This window comes from Manis javanica, chromosome 12, assembly GCF_040802235.1.
Source record: "Manis javanica isolate MJ-LG chromosome 12, MJ_LKY, whole genome shotgun sequence".
NCBI lineage: Eukaryota > Metazoa > Chordata > Mammalia > Pholidota > Manidae > Manis > Manis javanica.
Window position 1 is genome coordinate 17,351,769 of NC_133167.1, and position 26,837 is coordinate 17,378,605.

Genomic DNA, 26,837 nt, shown 5'->3' on the forward strand with positions numbered 1-26,837 from the left:
TCTGTTGGAAATATGTACCACATCTTTATCCATTCATCTGTCAGTGGACACTTAGATTGCTTCCATATCTTGGCCATTGTAAATACTTATGCAATGAACATAGATGTGCAAATACCTTTTCAAATTAGTGATTTTGTTTTCTTTAGGTAAATTCCCAGGGGTGGAATTGCTAGGTCATATGGTATTTCTATTTTTAGGTTTTTGAGAAACCTCCATACCTCCTTCCATAGTCACTGTACCAATTTACATTGCTACCAACAGTGTTTGAGTGTTCCTTTTTCACCAACATTTGTCATTTCTTGTCTTGTTGATATTAACCATTCTGACTGGTGTGAAGTGATACATCATTGTGGTTGTGATTTGGATTTCCCTGATGGTTAGTGATATTGAGCATCTTTTCATGTGTCTGTTGGCCATCTATATGTCTTCTTTGGAAAAATGTCTGTTCAGGTCCTCTGCCCATTTTTTAGTTGGATTATTTGCTTTTTGATGTTGTTCAGTTATATAAATTTTTTAGTATTTTTGGATGTTAGCCCCTTATCAGATATATCATTTGCAAATATCCTCTCCCATTCAGTAGGTTTCCTTTTTGCTTTGTTGATGGTGTCCTTTGCTGTGCAGAGCTTTTTAGTTGATGGAGTCCCACTTTTTAATTTTTGCTTTTATTTTCTCTTGCTTAAGGAACTATCACCAGAAAAAAATTACTAATGCTGATGTTTAAGAGTTTACTTCCTATGTTTTTGGAGTTTTAAAGTTTCAGATCTTATATTAGGTCTTTTAATTCAAGTTTATTTTTGTGTGTGGTGTTAAGACAGTGATTCAAGTTTCATTCTTTTGCATGTGGCTGTCAGTTTTCCTAGTACCAATTACTGAAAAGACTGTTTCTTCCCATTGTATATTCTTGAGAGGCATTTTTAAATTGCCTTTGTTGCCTATGTATTTGTTAAACTACTGCCAAACGTTAAGGTGTTTTCTTTAAAACTAGTTTCATATTAGCAAGTCTCTTTTGCTAGTAAAAGCTAGTCAGAAATTGCTGATTCTATAGATGTAGATTAAATTTTTTGAGATGTATTAGATATAAACATGTGAGACAATTGCTAAGCACTTGTTAAGAATGTATGATCACAGAATGTAACACAGGGGCAATCGTAAAGGAGTAATTGAGGGTAATGGTGGTATATAATAGATATGCTATATAATGACCTGTTAACTCACATTTTGTTTTTTTTATTTGAATTTAATTCAGAGTGGAAAAATATCTTGATTATTTCTATAAAATGATTAAGGTGAGAGAAAGAATTTGGTACTGTATTTTTAGGTATATTCAGCCTTGGGTGGTATCTGTTAAGCACCTTGTGACTGTAGTAGTAATTAAGTTATTTAACAATTTCAGAGAGAGGAAACTTGATGTATTTCTACTTATTAGAAGACTCTTAAAGTAAGTTTAAAAAAACTAAGTTTGATTTGCAAATGATTTATTAAATCATAGATTTCTTCTCAAAATAATAGGATGAGCATATTCATTGCACATAGGAATGACTAAGGGAAAAAAATATTTTTTTAATGCAAAGCTGCACTCAAATATAAGGTGAACATTTCCAGACCAATGAGCAAACTAATATTGAGTAAAAGCTGAAAGCCATCACTGGAGTCAGGTATTTAGGGCCTGGTTTTCAAAATATGAGCTTGGGAACTGAACATGACCCCAGACCAGAACTTGATTTTTTTTCTTTTCTTTTTTTTTAAATTAAGGTATTGATATACACTCTTATGAAGGTTTCACAAGAAAAACAATGTGGTTATTACATTCACCCTTATTATCAAGTGTCCCCTACACCCCACTGCAGTCACTGTCCATCAGTGTAGTAAGATGCCACAGAGTCCCTATTTGTCTTCTCTGAGTTACGCTGTCTTCCCCGTGACCCCGCACACACCATGTGCACCAATCATGATATTACAGTCCCGTTCTCCACCCCCCCCCCTTTGGTAATCACTAGTCCCTTCTTGGAGTAAGTCTGCTGCTATTTTGTTCCTCCAGTTTTGCTTCGTTGGTATACTCCACAACTGAGGGAAATCATTTGGTATTTGTCTTTCTCTGCCTGACTTATTTCACTGAGCATAATACCCTCTAGGGAACTTGATTTCTTATATGAAGCTAGGTATCTAAAAATCTCTGTGCTGCTAAACCAAAGCAGAACACTTTTTCTGTATAACTACCTGGGTTTGGAACTATAAATCTGCTGCTTGCCCCATGCTCCCTAAGCAGAGAGGAAATACACAAAAATGGGAATTGCAGTGATTGGCATCTGCTTTATTATTACCTGCATGGGGGCAAGAATTCTGAACCACCTAAAATAAAAAAGCACTATGCAGATTAGAGGTCCAGACTGGGGCATCCACTAAGTACATCAAGAAGGCATGATCATGGAATACAGCCCAGAGAGAAAATGGTAAATGTAAATGAAGAGAGTGTGTTGGGCTCCGTGGTCTACCCTCTGTGTCTTAATAGCATTTTGGAAAAAAAGGCTAAGGAGAATAAAGGTAAAGAATTTCTCAAAGAAATAGTGGATGAAAATGATGAAAGTCCACACACTGATAAGCCCCAACAAATGCCAAATAGCAAATATATTTTTTATAAAAACCCAAAAGATGATGGGTAAAGAAATTTTAAAAGCTACTAGAAAGAAAATACATCATCTATATAAGGATGTATTGGTTAGTACTTGGTTAAAATATTTTAAAGTGTTAGAAATTGACACAAGCAATAATAGGAACAGAAGACATTGGAGTGATAGAATCAAAGAATTATAATTTAAGAATGTAGGCAAATAATGCTATTTTTAGAAATACAAAGGCAGAATTTGTCCAGTGAGAAGCAGACTGAACAAAGAAGTGGACATGAATATCAGTGAGCAAAAAAATTGGGAAAGCATAAAACCAAAATACTTTCAAAATATCTTTTGTATAATAAGTACAAATTGCAGAAACATAAAAAGTTATGGGGTGCATGGTGAAAAATAAGCCTCCCTTTCTTTTCTAACTCCTAGTTGTTCATTTTGTCTTTGCAGAAGTAACTTTCATCCTTCCAGGGTTATTCTATGCATCCAAATACACTTTAATAGTTTTTCTACAATAAGGATAATGGTAGGATTAAAAGCACAAAATAATAAAATACTAGACATTAAGAAAAAAATTTAAAAATGCGAAAAATACAGAGAAGTAGACATTTTAAGTTCTTTTTCTTGTTTGAGAGAAAGCCACAGTTAAGTTAGGCATATTAAAAAGTTAAAGACGCCTCTCTGGTCAAGATGGTAACAGGGACCAGATTTTCCCTCCTTCATGAAATAACTAAGAACCTGGACAAAATATATGAATACATGGATCTCAAGACATTGGACATGAGGCATTAAAGGACAGTGGTCCCTGAGAGACAGGAAACAATTAATTAGCTTTGAAACTGCAGCTTGCTTCCTTGAGAAATTTCCCAGGCTGCCATACAAGGAAGGGGAACTGAGCAGAGAGCACTGTGCACTTCTGAGTTGAAACAGCTAGGTAGGAATCTGGGGAGGCCAAGGCAGCTACAGTTCGCAGGGCAGAGTACTAAAGGGAAAGCTGCACGAAGATTATAGAGATCTGCAGAGGGCCACCTTGAATACCTATTCACTTGAGTGCTGATCAGCTTATCTGCAGGTGAGGAAACTAGCCAAGACCAGGGAAAGAACCACCCAAAAGGATCTAAGGGAATAATACTAGGAGTTCACATAAAGCCAGGCATAGTTTCTGGTCCCTAATAGCAGCAGTTTGCATGCTAAGGATGGTCTTGGCTCACTAGTGAGGGAAAACTATCACTAGACTAATTGCTGCTCTTTTCCCTCACGCAGACCTTAAAGCAAGGCCCAAAAAGATCAAACTGTTTCCAGGTAACCTAACCACATCCCAGAACAAAACTCAAGATAACATTTGTAGAAAGTAAAAAATATTCAGCACCCAACAAGATAAAATTGACATTCTCTGGCACCCAAGGAAAGATTACTAGGCATACAAACAAGCAGGAAAATACAGCTCATATGGAGGAGAAAAATTAATCAACAAATACAGAGAAATGACACAGATGATAGAATTAGTAGACAAGGATATTAAAACAGTTGCTACCCCAAATCAATAATGACATTAAATATAAATATACTAAATTTTCCAGTTAAAAAGAAAGACTAGATTATGAAGGAAGAAAAATAATCTATATGCTTTTTAAAAGAGAAACAACTACAATATGAAAATCAAGAAAGGTTGAAAGTAAACAGAGGGAAACAAATATACCACTCATTGTCCAAGCTAGAATTTTTAGGAGTGTATTGTAAGAGATAAACTGAGAGAAAGCTATTGATAAATTTTAGGGTATAGGAACAGGATTGTGATTGGGAAAAGGCACTTAAAAAAAATACATATATATATTAAAGAGTTGTTAAGTAGGTATTTGCTTTATAAAAATTTTTTAAGCTTCACATTTTTTTAATTGACATTTTATTTTTTAGAACAGTTTGCAAAATTGAACAGAAAGTAAAGAGTTCCTCTCTATCTCCTGTTCCCATACATGCACAACTTCCCTCACTGTCAACATCCTGAACCACAGTGACACACATTCAATTTTTATACACTTTTCTGTAAGTATTTTATGTCACAATTTTTTTTTGTTTTAAGTAAAAAAACAAACAGTGGCTAACAGATGTCCTCGCCAGACAAAAAAGCCATTTGGGACAATTAGTTTTTCCTTAAAAAATATTTTTTTTCATATATATTTCTACTTAACAATATGTGGGGGAAAAAAAAGTGCAAGCAGATTAAAGACCTAAATGGAAGGGAAAAAAAGATTTTTAAATTGTGGGAGAAAATATAAGAAAACATCTATGTGACTTTACATTACAGAATAATTCTTAAGCAAGATAGAAAAATGTAAACCATAAAAGGTTGATAAGTTTCATTATGTAAAAACTTAAAATATATAGTAGAGTATTAGAACACAGAATATATTTAAAAGCTATAAATCATTAAGAACCCAAAATAAAACTAAGGATACACAAAAGCAGTTCAGAGAAGAGTAAACAATTATAAAGCTATGTTCAGTTTTGGTAGCAATCAGGAAAATGCAAAGTAAAATAAAGAGATCATGTTCTACTCATTAGATTAATAATAATGTAATGGGGACCATGTGAAAAAGTGGAAATTCTCCATTGGAAACATGTATATTGGTATAGCCTGTTTGGAAAACAGTTACAATATCTAGGAAAATTTAAAGTTAAAATTGAAAATACTTCCTATGTTTTCACTGCTTAACATATAAACCATAGGAAGTTCACATGGAGATTGGCTAAGAATATTTGTTTTCTGTTATTATTTGTAATAGTGGAAAAAGTTAACTATGTCATTGTGTTCAAATTAAGTAAACTAATGTATGATACCAATTAAGTGCATAAGTGTAAATAAAAAAATAAAACTATAGTTTTTCTCAAGCCATATTTGAGTTATTTTGATTATAGGTTAAGTAGGTATAGTATTATATGTCTTTTTCACTCTCTGTCAACACATTTACTGATTCACATTTGTGGAATTTTTTTCCCCAAGTGATCATTACTGATATTTCCCCAAATTTAGGATTTTTTTCCCTATACATTGACTTCTCTGAATCTGCTAGGGAGAAAGTACCTCTTAAAATGTTTTGCTTCTTCATTATCCATTCATTTTTATAGGACTAATGTTTCAAGCCAAACTCCCTCTGCCAAAAGAAGTTTGGGATTTCTTCCTCAGCCAGCTCCTCTTTCTGTTAAAAAACTGAGGTGTAACCAGGATTACACTGGCTGGAACAAACCAAGAGTGCCCCTTTCCTCTCACCAACAGCAACAACTGCAAGGGTAGGTAAATTCTTTTATTTTGCCTTCTTTTTATAAAGTGATTCAACTGAAGTATGTTTTGCTTGATGTAAAAATGATGAAAGGAGTCATATTAATTGCAGTTCTAAAATATTTGCTCACTTAATTAAAGATTTATCATATCAATAATGTTAAATCCATTATCTGGCCTCTAATTTTTGTACTTTGAAAAATATAAATAATACCATATTCATCATAAATCAAAAAAGCATCTAATCCCATACACTTTATTTTACTCCTGAGATACTTCAACATTGTTATATTTCTATCCACCCCAGCCTCTTCATGCTTAGATTTTTATTTAACAGACCCAAAAAAAGAGATCATCGTGTAATAACTGTTTAAATTGATTAAACTGGAAGGTAGACATTTTAGAAGACAGAAGAAGAGAGGTTCAGAGAAAGGAACAAGTAAGCAGAGAAGAAAGTGAAATGTTTTCACTTCAAATTGAGTGTTTAAATGAATGCTTTCTTTAAACCCTGTAGTGGCTCTGTGATTAGACGTATTAAAATCTTCTGTTACAGATGAAGTGACTAAGGCTTAGAGAAGTTAATTCATTTGCCCAAGGTGATGCAGTCAGTAGTACAGTAGTAGTAAACCTAGGTTGTTGGGCTCAACTTACATTCTTAGCCATTATGCTATATTATTTCTCTGTTCCCTAATTTTTTCATTCCAGTTAAATCATGGGCATCCTCATTTTATAACCTTCAGTCATCTTAGTGTGCATTTAGATTTCCCTTTTTTCCAGTTACAGTCCTAGCTAGATTGTTTATATGTTTTTAATATTTGCTTGAACTTTTCTATAGGATAAAATTCTTGGAAGAGGAATTGTTAAGACTAAGGAAGGCACTTTGGAGTTTTTTATTACTCATACCAGATTGCTCTCCCAAAACCTCTACCAGCTTGTATGCTTTTACTTTCACTCAGTTTTTCTACCAGTAAAGATTATATTTCTACTTGAATGAGTTGTGTTTGCTGCTTTGGTTTATCCATAGTAGTTTACATGCTTCATACCTTAGTAGAATACAATATAAAATTTTCAGTGAGAACATCTCACTTCTTCACTTACCTGTTCCTTTCTCTGAGCCTCTTCTGCTCTGTCTTCTAAAATATTTGTTCTTCATTCTGATTGATCTGCCTCAAATTATTATCTTGCTGTTCCCTTACTGAACAGCATTCTTATGTTACTTTTATTTATTTCCTTTTTATTACTATTTTTCATCCACATCTTATCTCTGTCTACCTTGATTTTATTTGTCTCATTTTCTTATTGTCTCCCCTTGTGTATTTTATTGTTTATTTCTGGTCTCTGTCATTTACCACCTTCAGAGTACTTTGATATATTCAAGAACTACCCACCCTTGGTACTCCAAACTCACTGTCTGCCGCCATTGTTCCTTTAATTTCTGTATAGTACCTGTACCCATGTACTCCATCTCTAGAAATACAGCTTTCCTTTTTTAAAACTTATTCCAGGAATTAGAGTGTAGTATTTCCAGTAAGCTAAATACTCAGGACTAAGGAATCCTTAAAAAAAAAAATTTTTTTTTTTAAGTAGAAAACTCAGATCTATAGGAAAGAAAGCTACCTAATTTCAGTGTTCCCCACAAATCTCCAGAAAACATAAAATGAATGAGAAGTACAAAGAAAAGCACTTAAAACCTTCAGCATCACTAGGAGACAAAAAATGTCATCACTTCAAACAACTAAGTAGAAAAGCAAACCAAATTCCAGCAGTGTTCCTGTTTCCCACTGCTCTGAGCCTGTGGTGCTGACAATGGAGGGCAGGAGGCTTAAGAGATTCCATGAAAAAAATATACAGAAGTAGAAGACTTAGATGAAGCACAGAAAAAAATCATTTTTAAGGAGATTAAAAAAGTAAGTACCAAAATACTGAATATAGGTCCAGATCTTCATAGTTTTCAGTACTGGTTATAAGAAAGGGGCTTGAAAATAACTGGTATCAGAAGCAGCAGTCTCAAAGAAGCATTACTTGTGGGGAAAGAACCAGCTGAATCTGGAGACTTGAGTTAGAAGTAAAAAGAAAAAATGAGAGGAAAATTAAGGTTTGGACTGAAATAAAAGATGAACAAGACATGTCAACCCTTCCTTCTCTTCCTGCCACCACCGTCACCACCACCACCATTCATTAAAGAAATCGCACTTTATTAAGCTAACAGGAGAAAGTGTGCTTAGGAACCCTATCCTCAAAATGAGTAGGAATGTAAAAATCAGGCTGCTTCCTACAAAACTGTAAAAAACAAAACAAAACATAAAAGACTTAGGCCAATAAGAATTCTACCCCCAAAACCAACATTAACTGTAAGATAATTTATATGCCACTCAAAACTGAGTTAACTATTCTCCAACAATCATTTGAAGAAATGAGAAAAGCACCATGAATCAGGGATTCAAACCTAGGAATCAAAACGGACAAGTAGGAAAAAATGACAGTTGCTTGAACTCAGAAAAGGTGAACAAGAAGGACAACATCACATCACAAATTAAGTCTAAATTGAAGGTCCCCAAGGGGAAGTAAATTCAAATGAGAATTTAATGAGGGCCATGAACAAAAACAAAAAAACAACTGAGAAGGATAAAGTGAGATGAAGAAGTATAAACAGTGAGAGAGAAAGTGGTTGAAGTGGAAAACGGGCAAGGAAGGTCCCATGTTACATGTAAGTAAGTAGAGCTCCTGAAGAGGCAAATCAAAACAGTGAAATAGAACTAATATTTAAAACTAAAACTGAGAGAAACTTCCCAGAAATAAATTATTGAATGTATACAGTGAAAGAATCCTCCAGGCACCTGGAAAATTGAATAGTCAGATACATCTTAGTACAGCTATTAGACTTTAAGGGAAAATCCTCATTTCCTTGAGTCAAGAAGATGAAATAATTTGCAAGGGCAAGAGAAATAGGCTGACACCAGACTTCGCAAAGTCATCATTCAAAGCAAGACAAAAAAAGGAACTTGATGAAAGAAAGGATGAAGAGAGCTTTTTGTGCTAATCCAAGGTGTGAAGAATGCTGGGTAGGCTAAGGGAAGAATGGCAGCAGCCATGGAGGCCTCGGCTCTGCCTGGCACCTTCAGGCTTTTGTGTGCAAGTCTAGCATCCTGAGACCCTCCGCCTGGAGTGGCTTCTTTATGGTCTACTTACCAAAGGTTCAGTTTATAGAGTACTTCATTTCACAAGGATATGTTCCTACATCACTGAGTCTTCCACCTTGGCCAGAAATTGTTTTGTCAGACCCAGCTGAGGAGACCAGACATCTATGCAGAGCTCATGGGGAATATGAATGAGCTGATTGGTACAAGCCACTTATGGCAGGCCCTTTGCTGTAGTACACTTTACTAGCCACCAATAAAAGGTGACCTCTAAGGACCTGTTTTTATTGAAAATGAATTTGACATTGCATGTAGAGAGAGTATTTGGTTGGAGAAGACCCTGTTAGTTGGGGCTGACAACTTCACATTACTCAGCAAGACTCTCCTTTGGTAATGTGCTCTCAGATTCCGTGCTTTGTCTAGGACCCAGGCAGTGAGGCCAGGCAGGGAACATCCAGACCAAATCACTGGTCTATTACTAATTCATTACAGCATGGCCTTTTTAAAGATTTATTGGCAGATTACACCATTCCTTTTTTTTTTTTTAAGTTGACATACAGTATTATATTAGTTTCAGGTCTACAACAGTGATTTGGTATTTTTATGTGTCATGAAATGATCACCTTAATAGGTCTAGTTTTCCTCTGAAGTTACTACAATATTATTATTGACTGTATTCTTTTTTTATTAAGGTATTATTGATATACACTCTTATGAAGGTTTCACATGATAAAACAATGTGGTTAGTACATTCACCCATGTTATCGTGTCCTACCCATACCCCAGTGCAGTCACTGCCCAACAGTGTAGTAAGATGCCACAGTCACTATTTGCCTTCTCTGTGCTACACTGTATTGACTGTATTCTTTAGAAGAAAAAAGAGTGCAGGCTAGAGAAATTTTAAAGTGGAAGAACTCAGCATACTGTATACGTAATGCTCTTCCTGAGGACTCTACAGAGTATGAGCTTCAACCAAGCGGTGACAAGAGAGAGATGATGAGCATTTCGTATATTCAATTACAGAGTTAAGACTGGAAACAATGGTAGGAACACATAGAAGAAAATGGATGGAGAGAAAAAGGAAAATGAATGAAGATTGAGTCATAAGTAATAAGTATGAGTCTAAGGATGCCATTTAAGAGGGACAGATGAGTTTTAAAAAGCATTAGAAACAAGGGTTAGGATACTATTTTTAAAAGTATAAATACAGATATAACAACTAAAAACATTCAATCCTCTTTAAAAACAAAAATAATTCTAAAACACACTGGAAAAATAAGTAAAATTACGGTATGACAGTTGAATCCAGTCATATCAGGAAATGTGGAGTACCACACCTAATAAGAGAAAAATATTTTCAAATTGGCTTATAAAGTCAACTCTGTTGTATACTAGAGATGAACCTAAAACAGTGATTTTTAAAGTTTTAAAATAAAGGAGAAGAGATTTAGCAGTCTGATGGGGAAAAAAAAGCAAAGGTTACAGTCCTGATAGCTGATAAAGTTGAATGTGTAAAACAGAGATCTAAATAACTTAATCAGGTAGATCTGTGGATATAAAGTTCTGTACTCTGATAATAGAAGATAAACCTTTTTAAGCACATGGAACATTCACAAAAATTAATATATTAGGGCACAAAGGAAAAATCAGTAGGCTCAATAAATGAGAAGTAGCATCTTTTGCTCACAGTGAAATAAAACTAGAAATTAAACATGAGACTATCAAAAGGCACCTTCCAACTAATTCTAAAAACCCCATTAAATGACCCTTAGGTCAAACACAAATTACAGATGTTCTGAAGATGAATGATAATGAAAACACTATACATCAGAATCTATGGGATATATTTAAAGTAGCAATCAGAGGAAAAATCATAGTCATATAAACATTATATTAGTACAGATGAAAGGATGAAAATAAATGAATTCCAAATTCAAAACAAGCAAAATGAAAGAACAAAGTAAACCAAAGAACAAAAGCAAGAAAATAAGAAAGATAAAAGTGAGAATTGCATGAGGTAGAGAACTGAAAAACAGATTACATTAACATCAAAATATGGATACTTGAAAAAATTAACAACATAGCTAAATTGCCTCTCTTTTAGTTAAGATAAAAACACATGTACAGATGGAGCTAGAGGGTGTTATGCTCAGTGAAATAAGCCAGGCGGAGAAAGACAAGTATCAAATGATTTCACTCATCTGTGGAGTATAAGAACAAAGAAAAAACTGAAGGAACAAAACAGCAGCAGACTCACAGAATCCAAGAATGGACTAACAGTTACCAAAGGGAAAGGGACTGGGGAGGATGGGTGGGAAGGGAGGGTTAAGTGGGAAAAAGGGGCATTATGATTAGCACACATACTGTAGGTGAGGGGTGTGGAAAGCAGTATAACAGAGAAGACAAGGAGTGATTCTATAGCATCTTACTATGCTGATGGACAGTGATGGTATGTGGTGGGGACTGATGATGGAGGGAGTCTAGTAACCATAATTTTGCCCATGTAATTGTATATTAATGATACCAAAAAAAACACCACATATACAGAGTAAGATATGACAGGGGAGAAGTATTAATATAGAGAAAGTTAAATTTCATTTGAGACTATTTTGTACTTCTCTAAGCAAAAAGAATTAGAAAATACAGATGAAGTGTGCATACTTATTTTAGAAAATACAGTTTACTTAACAGTTTACTTAATCCTGTAGAGGAATAAAAACCAAAACCTATTGCTATAGAGAAAAAAGAAATCTGTCCAGTTGCTCCCACAAACGACTCAAGTGATTTCACAGAGAAATTCTGTTAAATCTTGAGACCTGAGAATCCCAATCCTATGCAAATTGCTTCAGAGTGTAGAAAATGAAAGAAAGCTTCCAATACTGACTTTTTAAAATTATTTTTTATTGAGGTGTAGCTGACTATAACATTATCATCAGTTTTAGGCATACAACGCAATGATTCCATATTTGTATATATTGAAAGATGATCACCACAGCAAGTCTAATTAACATCCATCACCACATAGTTAAAAAAAATTTTTTTCTTGTGATGAGAACTTTTGATGTACTCTCCTGGGAACTTGCAGATATGTGTTACAATGTTATGGACTATAGTCACCATGCTGTACATTACATCCCCATGACTTACAATCAGAAGTTTGTACCTTTTAACTTCCTTGACTCATTTTGCCCCACTCCCCACGCCCACTTGCCTTGAGCTAAAAGAATCTATTCTATGTGAGTTCTTTTTTTTTTTCTTTTTCTTAAGATTTCACACATAAGTGAGATTATACAATATTTGTCTTTCTCTCATTTACTTCACTAGCTTCATGTCCTCAAGCTCTATCCATGTTGTCACAGTTGTCAAGATTGGTTCTTTTTGTGACTGTGTAATATTCCATTGTTTGTATAACCACATTTTCTTTCTCCATTCATCCATTGCCATTGATGGACACATAGGTTGTTTCCATGTGTTGCCTATTGTAAATAATGCTGCTGTGAACATGGGGGTGCATATATCTTTAATAATTAGGTATTATTGTTTTCTTCTAATAAATATCCACAAGTGGAATTGCTAGGTTATAAGGTAGCTCTATTTTTAATTTTTTGAGAAACCTTCATACTGTTTTCTATATGGCTGCACCAATTTCCATTCCCACCAACAGTCCACAAGGGTTCCCTTTTCTCCACATCCTCGCCAGCTCTTGCTATATTTTTTCTTTTGGATAGTATCTATTATAACAGGTGTGAGGTAATATCTCATTGTGGTTTTGATTTCCATTTCCCTGATAATTAGTAATGTTGAGCATCTTTTTCATGTGTCTGTTGGCCATCTGTATGTCTTCTCTTTCTGGAAAAGTGTCTATTCAGATCCTCTGCCCATTTTTTAATTGGATTTTTGGGGTGTTTTTTTGTTTTTTGCTGTTGAGTTGTATTAGTCTTTATGTATTTTGAATATTAACTCCGTACAGATAAATGAATTGCAAGTATTTTCTCCCATTCAGTAGCTTACCTTTCATTTTATTGATGGCTTCTTTTGCTGTCCAGAAGCTTTTTAATTTGATGCAGTCTCACTTGTTTATTTTTGCTAATTCTTAATTTTAATGAAGTGTAAGCCTATTCAGGTAACAACCAAAACAGTACAAGCCAATATCATTTACTAATACTGATGCAGGAAATCCTAAGTCAAATATTAGTGAGCAGATCCCAGAACCACATTAAGAAAATAATACACTGTGACCAAATGAGTTTATACCAGTTTTGTAAGAATAGGAAATATGTTAATATAATTCACCATATTAATAGGTCAGAGGAGAAAATTGTTTTCTTCATTGATACTGAAAAACCTTTGACAAAATTCAGCACCCATTTCTGATAAAAGCACTTGAGAACATAGGAATCAGTGGATATTTTCATTAACTTATTAAATATATACCTTAATCCTAAAACCAGTATTTTGCTTAAGATCAGGAAAAAGTCCAAGGATGCCTACTATCTGGCTGTTTGTTTGAGTGAAAAGAAGAGTTGCACATTTCTCACTTTAAATCAAAAACTGGAAATGATTATGCTCACGACTATGAGGAAAACTGAGATAATGCCAAAAGCTAGTCTTCTTATGCCAAACAGCCAAGCTGTGAATGCAAAGGAAAAGTTCTTGAGGGAAATGAAAAGTGCTACTCCAGTGAACACACAAGACAGTGAAAAAGCCTTATTGCTGATATAAGGTTTTAGTGTTCTGGATAGAAGATTAAACCAGCCATAACATTTCCTTAAACCAAAGCCTAATCCAGAACAAAGCCCTGACTCTCTTCAGTTCTGTGAAGGTTGAGAGAGATGAGGAAACTGCAGAAGAATAGTTCAAAGCTAGCAGAGGCTAATTCATGAAGTTTAAGGTAAGAAGCCATCTTCGTAACATAACAAATGTGCAGGATAAAACAGCAGATGCTGATGTAGAATCTGAATCAAGTTGCCCAGAAGATCTAGCTAAGATTATTAAAGAAGGTGGTTACACTAAACAATAGATTTTCAGTGTAGAAGAAACAGCCTTACATTAGAAGAAAATGCCGTATAATACTTTCATATCTAGAGAGAAGTGATTGCCTTGCTTCAGACCTTCAAAGGACAGTCTGACTCTCTTGTTAGGAGCTAATGCAGGTGGTGATTTTTAAGTTGAAGCTAAGGCTCAATTTACCATTCTGAAAATCCTAGGGTCTTTAAGAATTAGGTCCAGTCTACTCTTCCTGTGCTCTCTAAATGGAACAACCAAGCCTGGGTGACAACACATGTTTACAACATAGTTTACTGGGTACTTAAAGCTCATTGTTGAGGCCAACTGCTCAGAAAAAAAAAATTTCAGAATATTACTGCTCATTGACAATGCACCCAGTCACCCGAGAGCTCTGATGTAGATGTACAAGATGAATGTTGTTTTCATGCCTGCTAACACAGCATCCATTCTGTAGCCCATGGATCAAGGAGTCATTTTGACTTTCAAGTCTTACCATTTAAGAGACACATTTCCTAAGGCTGTAGTGGCTATAGATAGTGATTCCTATGATGGATATGAGCAAAGTAAATTGAAAACCTTCTGGAAAGGATTCACCATTCTAGATGCCATTAAGAACATCTGTGATTCTTATGAAGAGGTCACAACAGCACCATGAACAGGAGTTTGGAAGAAGGTGATTCCAGCCTTCATGGATGACTTTGAGGGGTTCAAGACTTCATTGGAAGAAGTAACTGCAAGTGTTGTGGAAACAGCAACAGAACCAGAACTAAAAGTGGAGTCTGATGATTTGACTGACTTGCTGCAATCTCATATGATAAAACTTTAACAGATGAGGAATTACTTCTTATGGATGGGCAAAGAAGTATTTTCTTGAGATGGAATCTTCTGGTGAAGATACTGTGAAGATTGTTGAGATGACAAAGGGTTTAGAATACTACATAAACTTATTTGATAATCAGTGGCAGGGTTTAAGAGGACTGACTCCAATTTTGAAAGAAGTTCTATGGGTAAAATGTTAACACATAGCATTGCATGCTACAGAGAAATCATTCATGAAAGGAAGAGTCAGTTGATGCAGAAAACTTCATTTTTGTTTTAAGAAATTGCCACAGCTATCCCTTCCTTCAGAAACTATCACCCTGATCAGTCACAAGCTATGAACACTGAGGCAGGAGCCTCCATCAGCAAAAAAAATTACAACTTGATGAAAACTCAAATGATGATAAACATTTTTTAGCTATAAGGTATTATTTAATTAAGGTATGTACATTTTTTCCTAGACATAATGCTATTGCACACTTAATAGACCGTAATATAAATATAACTTTCATGCATACTAGGAAACCAAAAAGTTCATTTGACTGTCTTTACTGTGATACTCAGTTTATTGTGGTAGTCTGGAACTGAGCCCGTATCTCCAAGGTGTGCCTGAACTTATCCCTCAACTGTATGCAAGAATCAATTCCACATTAATCAGGTGCTAAATTTAAAACATGAAACTCTAAAAATACAGGAACAAATAGCCATGATATAGGGAAAGGTTTTGTGACTCTGACTCAAAATCAAGATGCATAAAAGGATACATTGATAAGTTTGCCTGCATAAAGATTGGATTTTTCATAACCAAAAACAGAGACAAATTGGAAGCAGATATTTGCAACAAATTAAGGTACTGATATCTCTAGATTAAAAAGAATTTCTTACATTGCAAAGGGAAGAAGACATCAATAAAATGGCAAGACTGTAAGGGCCTATCCTTTCACAGAAACATTGAAAAACCAAGCAAAACTGTCAGAGTCAACATTGTCTGAACTCTGGAAAACAAAGGTGTACAGCAAATACTGAAATAAGAAAAAGGCAATTTAAAAGTGATAAGAAATACAAGAACCCCTCTATGTATTTGGTAATCTTGAAAAACATGCACATGCTCAGGGCTCATGCTCAGAAAAGACTTAAGAAAACCTCAAGCTTTCACTTCTGGCTAATCAACAGCTCAGTGCAAGCAGGTAGTGAAGACGAAGGCAGTTATAAATAGCCCAGAGAACCACTCAAAGAATCCCAGCACAAAGCCAATATGCAAAGACTGGGGGACTTTTTTTCTTGTTGTTCTTGTACTACTTTACGATTTCTTCCTCCTCCTCCTCTCTTCTTGGGAAGATAAAGAAAATTCTGGGGATAGATGGTGGTGATAGTTGTACCACACTGTGAATATTGTTTTAAACTGTATACTTAAAAATGATTAAATGGAAGATTTTGTTATGTGTATTTTATCAAATTTTTTTATGACCTCAAATCAATAACCTAACTTTACACCTTAAGGAACTATAAAAAGAAGATCAAGCTGAATCCAAAATTAGCAAAAGGAAAATAGTAACAAAGATTAGAGCAAATATAAGAGAATAGAAAAACAATAGAGAATATATTTGTAAATGATATCCAACAAGGGGTTAATATCCAAAATATATAAAGAACTCAACACGCCTCAACACCCAAAAAGCAAATAACTCAATTAAAAAATGGGTGGAGGATATGAACAGACAGTTCTTCAAAGAAGAAATTCACATGGTTAACAGGCACATGAAAAGATGCTCCACATCACTAATTATCAGGGAAATACAAATACAAACCACAATGAAATATCACCTCACACCAGTTAGGATGGCCAACATGGAAAAGACTAAGAACAACAAATGCTGGTGAGGATGCAAAGAAAGGGGAACCCTCCTACACTGTTGGTGGGAATGTAAGCTAGTTCAACCATTGTGGAAAGCAATATGGAGGTTCCTCAAAAAACTAAAAATAGAAATACCATTTGACCCTGGAATCCCACTCCTTGGAATTTACACAAAGAATACAAGTTCTCAGATTCAAAAAGACATGCATCCCTATGTTTATCGCAGCACTATTTACAATAGTCAAGATATGGAAGCAGCCAAAGTGTCCATCAGTAGATGAATGGATAAAGATGTGGTACATATACACAATGGAATACTATTCAGCCATAAGAAAGAAACAAATCCTACCATTTGCAACAACATGGATGGAGCTAGAGGATATTATGCTCAGTGAAATAAACCAAGCAGACAAGTACCAAATGATTTCCCTCATTTGTGGAATATAACAACAAAGCAAAACTGAAGGAACAAAACAGCAGCAGACTCACAGACTCCAAGAAGGGACTAGCAGTTACCAAAGGGGAGGGTTGGGGTAGATTGGGTGTGGAGGGAGGGAGAAGGGGATTGAGGGGTATTATGATTGGCACATATGGTGTGTGGGGGATCACGGGGAAGACAGTATAGCACAGAGAAGGCAAATAGTGACTCTGTGGCATCTTACTACACTGATGGACAGTGACTGCAATGGGGTGTAGGGGGGACTTGATAATATGGATGAATGTAGTAACCACAATGTTGCTCATGTGAAACCTTCATAAGAGTGTATATCAATAATACCTTAATTTAAAAAACAGAAAAAGAATAATAGAGAAAATCATTGAAACCAAAAATTGATTCTTTGAGATGAACAAAATTGACAAATCCTTAGCTAAGCTGACAGAAAAAGAGGGGAGACTCAACTAAAATCAGTTAACGAAAGTGAGTACATTACTACCAACCTTACCAAAATAAAAAGGATTAAAAGAATACTTGACTAGTGGTATGCCAGCAAATTAAGTATGTAGATGAAATGGACAAATACCTACCTAGAAACAGTGGAGAATTGTGCTGCTATGAAAAAGAAACTGTAGAAAAGTATTAAGTATATAAAGTCAAAACCAAAGAGAGGTATCACACCCCCTAGGATGGCTGTAATCAAAAAAAAAAAAAAAAAAGGATGTCTTGGTAAGTAAAGACAAATTGCTTAAGAGTGTATATATATAGTATGCTACCTTTTTTGTAAAAAAGAAAGGGAAATAAAACATTATTTGCTTTTATATATATGTAAAATATTTAAAACAAAATTATTTGATTTTATAAAATTTTATTTTAAATTTTATAAAACACATAGATCTTTTTGTGATATTTTACATTGCTGTGTCTTTAAGCTCAAACTTCTTTTAGTGTCTAAACTCATTCAGTGAACTTTTCATTTCAAATACTGTTTTTCCTCTCTACAAGTTTATTTGTTTTTTTTTAATACTTCCATTTCTTTCCTCACGTTTATGGTTATCTTTGATCACACGAAGCAAGCATATTTGTAATAGCTGTTTTAATAATCTTTGTCTGCAGTTGGATTTGGTTGTTTTGAGACTTGGTTAAGGTCTTTGGGGTCAAATCTAGAGTGGCCTTATACCAAAGGTAACTTAATTCCCTTCCTAAAGCATTGCCCCTCTGGGATCTACTAATGTAATGACCCATGAATTTATCTAGGTGTCTGCACTTTGAATGGTGGGGATTCAAACAATTTTAGATCCTGCATGAGCTCTGGGAGTTATTCAGTTAATACTTCCCCAGTAATCATTCTTTTCCTTGAAGTTCTTTATGCCTGGTGTCATGGCGTTATACCCTAAGCACACACAGGTTGATATTCAGCTGAATACCTCAGGCAGCGCTCCTGTACAGATTTCTGGAGCTGTTCCTTTGCATAGCTCCCTCTTCACAGTAGTCTTTCCCAGAAATCTTAACAACCTCAGCCTCTCAAACTCCAATTTCTTTCAACTTAAGTCAGCAAGATTTCCGGGCTCTCTTTGGGTACCCCTTCCTGGACTGCAGTTCACAAATTGCCTCTAGACAAAAACCCTGCATAATAGTAGGGTTCACCTATTTTTTTCCCTTCTCTTAAGGATCACAGTCATGCACTGCCTGTGGTCCAATTTTGTCAGTTTTTTTCATTGTTTATGGTGTTAGGATAATTTCAGACCCTGACGCTTTCTTATAGTCTGAACTGGAAATTCTCCAGGGTGCAGTAAAAAAGTAGCATGTGCCTCTGGATGCGATGCCCTTGGACGTACACAGTATCACTGTGTGTCACTGTGTGCTCTTCCAGCCTTGGCTGAAGCTCATGAGGAAATAGCAAAGCCATTATGAGGGAGGTCGACTGTATTCTTCACACGTGTCAGTATGAAAGAGAAAGCTGAAGAATTATTTCAGATTAAGGAGAACTAAAGAGACATGAAAACTAAATGCATTGTTATCCTAGACTGAATCTTAAACTTAAGAAAAAATGCTATTAAAGAACACTATTGGATCAGTTGACAAAGTTGGATTAAAGAAAGTATATTAGAAAGAATATATCAGCATTCAATTTTATAATTCTGGTAACTATCCTCTGGTTATATAAGAGGATGTTGTAATCCTTATGAAATATATACCCTGAAGTATTTAGGACTAGAGGGGTATGGTGTATGCAGCTTATTCTCAAATGAGTCAGGAAAAATATATAGAGAGAGAGGCCTTAAATGATAAAGCATGTAATGCAGAATGTTAATGATTGGTGAAATGTGGATAAAGTATATTCTTGTGCTACTTTTCTGAAAGTTTGAGAATATTTCCACATAAAAGTTTTTAAAATATGCAAGAAGGGACTAGTGGTTACCAAAGGGGAGGGGTAGGGGAGGGCAGGTGGGGAGGGAGAGAGAAGGGGATTGTGGGGTATCATGATTGGTGCACATGATGTGTGTGGGGTCATGGGAAAGACTAGCTCAGAGAAAACAAACAGGGACTCTGGCATCTTGCTACACTGATGGACAGTGACTGCAATGGGGTATGGGGGGACTTGATAATAAGAGTGAAATGTAATAACCATATTGTTTTTCTTGTGAAACCCTCATAAGAGTGTATGTTTTTATTATAATAAAAATATAATAAATAAGTAAAATGGCAGAGATCAAGGATAAGGACAGACTTTTAAAAGCAGCTAGAAAAAAAATGTTTTTGAAATATGTACTTTGGAAAAATGTTTGGCAATACCCATTAAAGGTTAACACACATTATTTTATGACCCAGTGGTTCTACTTCTGGGCATATACTTAAGAGAAATAAGTAAATTGTATCTCTGTGAAAAAATTAGAATTATAAACAAGATCAAATAGCTTTTGGATAAGTCCCCAGTGCCTTTTAGCATTCATTTGAAAATGTATAATTTTCCTTGAGCTGAAACTAAGTTGTTTTAGTGTTACAATGCAGTGGTTCTCAAAGTGTGGTCCTCAAACCAGCAGCAGCAGCATCAACTGGGATCCTGTAAGAAATGCATGTTTTTACACCCTCTCTGTCCAAACCTAGTGAATCAAAAAGTCTAGAATTGGGGCCCAGCAATATGTTTAACAAGCCCTCCAGGTGATTCTCACACACTCCATAGTAGAGAACTCTTGTTCTAGTGAACATACTTCAGAAACTATTGTTATCTTCAAGAGTACTTTTTTTTTTATTTTCAGCTTCTCCAACTTGGGAAATACCTGCTATATGAATGCTATTTTACAGTCTCTCTTTTCACTTCAATCATTTGCAAATGACTTGCTTAAGCAAGGTATACCATGGAAGAAAATTCCACTTAATGCACTTATCAGGTAATTATTACCTACTGAACAACGTTTTACCTTACTGATTATAGAATAGTGGATTTTTACACACTTAAAAGTTTATGTGGCATTGTTAATCTTCAAAACACACCATTTAGTGTTTTGTAAACATGCTAAACTTGTCTCTTTTGTTTTATCAGACGCTTTGCACACTTGCTTGTTAAAAAAGATATCTGTAATTCAGAGACCAAAAAAGATTTACTCAAGAAGGTTAAAAATGCCATTTCAGCTACAGCAGAGAGATTCTCTGGTTATATGCAGAATGTGAGTACTGTTTTTAAACACTTCCGAGATAAGGAAAATTGAAATGATTTTAGTATTTCCTGATTTTTGTTTTAAAATGAGGTTTGTGTATGTTCATCACAGGTTAAAAAATCTAAGGACTTAGGGTAAGATTCATTATGCCTCTTGTGTGTGTGTTTTATCGTATTTTAATAATATAGATATTGTTTGCCAGTGCAGAACTTAGGCTCTTTTAGCTACAAAGGCTATTTTAGAAAAATTACTTTAAAAAAAGCAACAAAGTAAGGCTGGAGTGTGTCATATGTTCATTCATGCTAATCCAACTGGTAGTTAAGAATATAAAACCCATCATCTGTTTTTATTCACAAAATATGTACCCCAAAATTGTTAGATCACTTATGGTATTGACTTTGAAGTGCTTTAGTTTTATAAATTACAGTGTCAACAAGCTATTACTATCACAAAAAATGTTTTTATCTGATTAAGGACATTTTGCCGTTGTAGGATGCTCATGAATTTTTAAGTCAGTGCTTAGACCAGCTGAAAGAGGATATGGAAAAATTAAATAAAACTTGGAAGACTGAACCTGTTCCTGGAGAAGATAATTCACCAGATATTTCAGCCACCAGAGTATACACTTGCCCTGTAATTACTAATTTGGAGTTTGAGGTTCAGCACTCCATCATCTGTAAAGCGTAAGTAGTCTCTAAGAAAACTCTTCACTTTTAATTCTTTATGGCAAGTGATTAAAACTTTTCTAGAAGATTTTAATTCTTAGCTCATCTTCCTTTCCTATATCATAAGGAAACATAAATTCTACCAAATACCTTTTTTCTATGTCTTTATCTGCTATAACAATGCTTGGAATGAAAACTAAGGAGAACTTGAATGTTGTGTTATGTGCTTTAGTACTGACTAAACAGTTAATTTTAATCTACATTTTTTTCTTTTAATCACTCTGTGGAATATTGAGCTCTTTGGGAAATCTTGTTCTTCTTTTCATTTTCCCTGAACAGATTCCCTTCTATATAGCTGCTTATTTTTTTGAACCAAGTTGTTTTTATTAAAAATGGGGATTTTTAGAAAATAGATCAAAAATTGAATTAATCTTAACTGTTGCAATGCTTTTTAACCATGTTTACATTAATTACTCAGATTTACTTTATACATTTAATTAATTTACATCCCATTATCACAACTTCTGTACCATGTACTTCACATCAGAAGGTTCTATTTTGATTAATCTTCTAATTATCAATGGTACAGCTGTGAATACATTTTTTTGTTCAGAGAGAGTGGAAATATTCCAAGCCCCTATACAAGAAGAATTATTTATGTGGCTTTCACACATTACTTAACGTAGAATTATTGAGACACACAGAGCCTGTTGTTTTTTTTTAAGGTATCATTGATATACACTCTTATGAAGGTTTCACATGAAAAACATTGTGGTTACTTAATTCACCCATATTATCAACTCCCACCCATATCCCATTGAAGTCACTGTCGATCAGTGTAGTAAGATTCCACAGACTCACTGCTTGCCTTCACTGTGCTATACTGTCTTTCCCGTGACCACCCCCCCCACACACACACCATGTGTACTAATCATAATACCCTTCAATCCCCTTTTCCCTCCCCACCCACCCTCCCCTACCTACCTCCCCTTTGGTAACCTCTAGTCCCTTCTTGGAGTCGACAGACAGAGCCTTTTCCCTCAACATATTACATGTACTGTCCATCATATTTTGTTACTCTGCGACAATTGAGAAGAAATTAATTCTGTGGATAATGTTTTATTCCTGAAAATCTGTGGTATCTTTATTTTTGAAATTCACAGTTTTACTAGTTTACATCTAGGTATTGATACTTTTTGTTAATTTTGTCTTTAACATTGTGGAATATTTAGGTTGCCTCTGATAGAAATGGCCACAGAAAGCATAGAAAGAAAAAAGGCCATATCACAGAAGTGGCTGCTGCACTGTGACAACAGCATTAGGCAGTCCAGTTGTGCAGCACACAAATGCTGAGTGTGCAGTTAAGGTGTATGCACCAGTCCATGAAGTGATGTGGCTCACAGGATGTAGGTACACTGGGTGGCTGGGCTGAACAGTGACCAAGAGTGTACAAGTCTGGGAGTGTACAAGAGTGTTAAAGAAATCTTCTTTAAACCAGAAATAATTTCTTACTGAAGGAAAATTCCATACACCTTATCCCTGGAATTATAATTTTCCATGTTTAGTCTCTACCCCATCTAGTTGTAGGTTAGTTTAGCCAGTTTGCCAAGTATACTTGTTTTTTTAAAACTATTATAGTTTTAATTTTTATATTACATTTATATAAAACTTTTTGCTCATTTTTAATCACTATAAAGGCATTTCAATATACTAATAATCTTGAGTATGAAGAACTCTTATGAATTCTCCAAAGAACTTAAAATATCTAAAACTAAGTACTTAATGTTCCCCGTTAAATCATCTGTGTTCTTCCCTATCTCAGTAATGACAGTTCCATTCTTAGAGTTTGTCAGTCCAAAAATGTGGTGTATTTCTTAACTCTTTTCTTTCTCTTTTACTGCTGCATCTCCTACATCAGTGGATCCTCTTCAGTCTCCCTTCAGAATACATCCAGAACCTGACTTCTTTTTACCACCTCCATATGAACCCCTTTTAGACTCTTTAAGGTTGTGGGCAGAATTTAGTTCCTTACACTTGTAATACTGAGGGTCCCGTTTTCTTGCTGACTGTTGGCTGGGACCACTTACTTCCTATAAGCTGCATATAGTTTCTTTCCATTTGCCTCCATAGGCAGTTTCACAACAGTGCATTTTCCTTCCCTGCAGGACAGCGTATGTCTCTCTGATTTCTAATCTCTGTCTTCCTCTGTTTGAGAACTCATGACACAGATTTTAAAGAGTTCATGTGGTTAGGTCTGACCCACCCAAAAAATCTTTTTCATTAACTCAGTGTTAAGATAATATTAAAATTATCTGTGATAATATTAAGTGTTAGTAATATTATATCTGCAAAATTGTTTTGCATGTAAAGTAACAATCATGGGAGTGATGGCTCATTTATAGAAGTTCTTCCACACTCAAAGTGGGTGAAATTACACAAGGGTAAGGGTTGTCTTAGAATTCTGCCTATAAGAGAGGCACTCAAATATTTGTTGAATGAAGAATATATCTTAGGATGCCTAGTTTTTAACTGTGGCAGTAGAACTACTGGGGCAGAAAATTGAATATTACTAAAAATGTTGATAAGCAGACAAAATGGAAAAGTCAACCAAAACTATTTAAAAGAAATAAATTTGCTTCCAAGCAAATTGAATATAGTGTTTTGATCTCTAAGCCCATTTTTGGAATTCTATCAATGACCAAACAGTTCTGCTGCCTAACAGAAGTGCCTACACGTGTTCACCAAGAACACAGAATTTTCAAAGCAGCATTGTTCATATAGTCAAAAACTGGAAACAGTCCAAATGTCCTTTAGTTGTAATATGGACAAATTACAGAATGCTCAAGCAGATTAATACTAACCATCAGTGAAAATGGGCTACAGCCTTTTGTGGCAAGCATGATTGAATCTTAAAATCATGTTGAACAACAGGGGTTAGTTATAAAGAAAACATACTATATGGTTTCATTTATATAAGGTTCAAAAACAGGCTAAACTCAATGTGTCAGGATAATAGTTACCTTTTGGGAGAAAAAAAGGAATAGTGATTGGGAAGGGGCATGTGAAGGGGGCTTCTAGGGAGTTCATAGTGTTTTCTTGATTTGAGTGGTGATTACGTGGATGTGTTAACTGGTAATTCATCAAGTTTAACTTGAGTGGTTTACTTTTCTGTATGTATGATATACTTCAGTTTTTTTCAGTTTTGGGGTTTTTGAAAATAGAAAAAATTTAAATTTAGCATTTTAAGAAAATACTTCAACACTTAAAATTGAGGGTGTTTTTTCTTGTACTGATTTATTAAGGCTTAAAGTAAGCATGAGAAGTCTTAAATGTTGTATTTTTTTTGTCTACTTATAGTCCATGTTACACAGTTAGGCTTACAAATGCTTGTGTTTGTCTTCTTTTATTCTTAAAGATGTGGAGAGATTATTCCCAAAAGAGAACAATTTAATGACCTCTCTATTGATCTTCCTCGAAGGAAAAAGCCACTCCCTCCTCGTTCAATTCAGGATTCCCTTGATCTTTTCTTTAGAGTAAGTTAATATGTTTCGGTGTTTTCATGTAACTACATTTTATATATCATAGATAACAGTATTTGAAGTTGGTTTCTTTAAGGCAGAGATTTGACAAAATTACATGCAAGGAAAACAAATGAAATATTTGTAAATAAAATTTTTTAAAAAGCTTGATAAGTCTAATTGTTAACTATTGAAGAAGAAAATGCTTAAATTGCTATACATTTAAATAGCAAGTGTTTTAGACAAGCTTAGAAGCAGTTATTTGTAAATAAATGTTAATTTGAAGCATATGCTAAAATGTGAATTAAAATTGGAGACACTAAGTAGATCTGAGGAATAAAAAACTGGTCTCTGCTTTTCCTTAGGTTATATGTACCCAGTTAGAAACAAACATTTATCCAATGCTGCAGATAAATATTTGTGTCTGTGATAGTACTGTTAAAGATACTCAGAAAGTTTCTGGGGCATAATTAGACCTATTGTGTAGCAGTCTTTATAACTGATGATAACTTAGAAATTTGTCAGGATGACCCTTTGTCTATTTAATAGTGGTTCTTGTTTTGTTATAGCAAATGGGCATGTTTTTCTTCCTAAGGTCAAAAAAGAAATATAAACTTCAAATGAACATTCAGCTCCAAAGATAAATACTCTGTTTTTCTCTTTGTTTTAATTGTTCCTTACCGTTCCTGTTATTATCATTAGAATTTGAAGCTTTTCTATGTATCTTTACCCCCATTTTTTAAGGATTTCTTGTTTCAGTTTTCTCTAGGTAATGATATCCACCCCAAACTTTGGTCTTTTTAGAGCAGTTGTTCTTAGTGGGCTGTCACCAGAAGATTGAGTTCCATTATAAGAAAGGGGTAGAGTTACACCTAACAGACCAAGAACTCCGCCTAACCTGAAGGTGATCTTATCTCTGCTATGGCCAAATGTGAAATCTGGATATACTCTTGGCAGTGCTTCTTATGTTTCCATGGGAAAAGATTGAGAATCTGCTACTGTAAAATCTGGTTACTATTGTAAATTGAGATGTTTCCCTGGTAAAGAAGAAAATTAGGAATTCTGAAATAGGGCATGATACTATACATTTTGAGGATTAGATCTTAATTTAGTAAGTCTTAATGGCTCTGAACACAAAATATTAAACTGGTCAGAGTTGTCACTCCACTGAACTATTATGACTTAAAGAAGATTATTAGCATTTAATGGGGTAATGCTGATTTAACTTCATGCTGCTTTATTCTTCCCTCTTGTCTTTTTACAGGCAGAAGAACTTGAGTATTCCTGTGAGAAGTGTGGTGGGAAGTGTGCTATTGTCAGGCACAAATTTAACAGACTACCCAGGTAAAATTAATTGCTCTTTAATTTTTCTTCCTTAAAGTTCTTATAAATATTACTGAATAAGCCAGAGTGGATTGTTAAGGAAGGTCATCAAAGCTGAAATGTGAAAAGGGTAGAAGGAAAGCTAGAATGCTTTTGCCTAAGATAGGAAGGGGATTTGGAATGTTGAAGAGGAGAAGGAACTTGAGAGTCCTAAGAAGATAGCGACAAGAGGATGTGGCTGGTGAGACTTGGAATAATGATAGGGATTAGCTGGTAGATTCTTAATTGAGTAATGTGTGCCATCCAGTTATAATTTGTCCTGAGTTATCCTCTTTTAACCAAACCTTCAGTAAAACCTTCAGTGAAAACCTACAGACACATATACACATGTGTATATGAAAAAAATAGGAAGAGTAAATTACTGCAATTTTATTCAGATTTTTTTTCTGCATTACTTTATTCAAAGAATCTTATAAGTAAGTTTCCTGTAATCATAAGAATTCTGAATTAGGAGTAAAATTAA

At 34.7% G+C, this 26,837-nt stretch overlaps 1 protein-coding gene across 3 annotated transcripts in view; it reads left to right on the forward strand.

Moving 5' to 3' along the window:
- Window positions 1-26,837, forward strand: part of USP37 (ubiquitin specific peptidase 37) — a 93,702-nt gene that overhangs the window by 28,272 nt on the left and 38,593 nt on the right. For all 3 annotated transcript variants that reach the window (XM_037016217.2, XM_037016216.2, XM_037016215.2), the window contains exons 10-15: window positions 5,745-5,906; window positions 20,410-20,541; window positions 20,694-20,817; window positions 21,301-21,491; window positions 24,889-25,006; window positions 26,256-26,335. In XM_037016217.2, coding sequence (XP_036872112.1) covers window positions 5,745-5,906; window positions 20,410-20,541; window positions 20,694-20,817; window positions 21,301-21,491; window positions 24,889-25,006; window positions 26,256-26,335 — 807 coding nt within the window. The remainder of the gene's footprint in view (window positions 1-5,744; window positions 5,907-20,409; window positions 20,542-20,693; window positions 20,818-21,300; window positions 21,492-24,888; window positions 25,007-26,255; window positions 26,336-26,837) is intronic.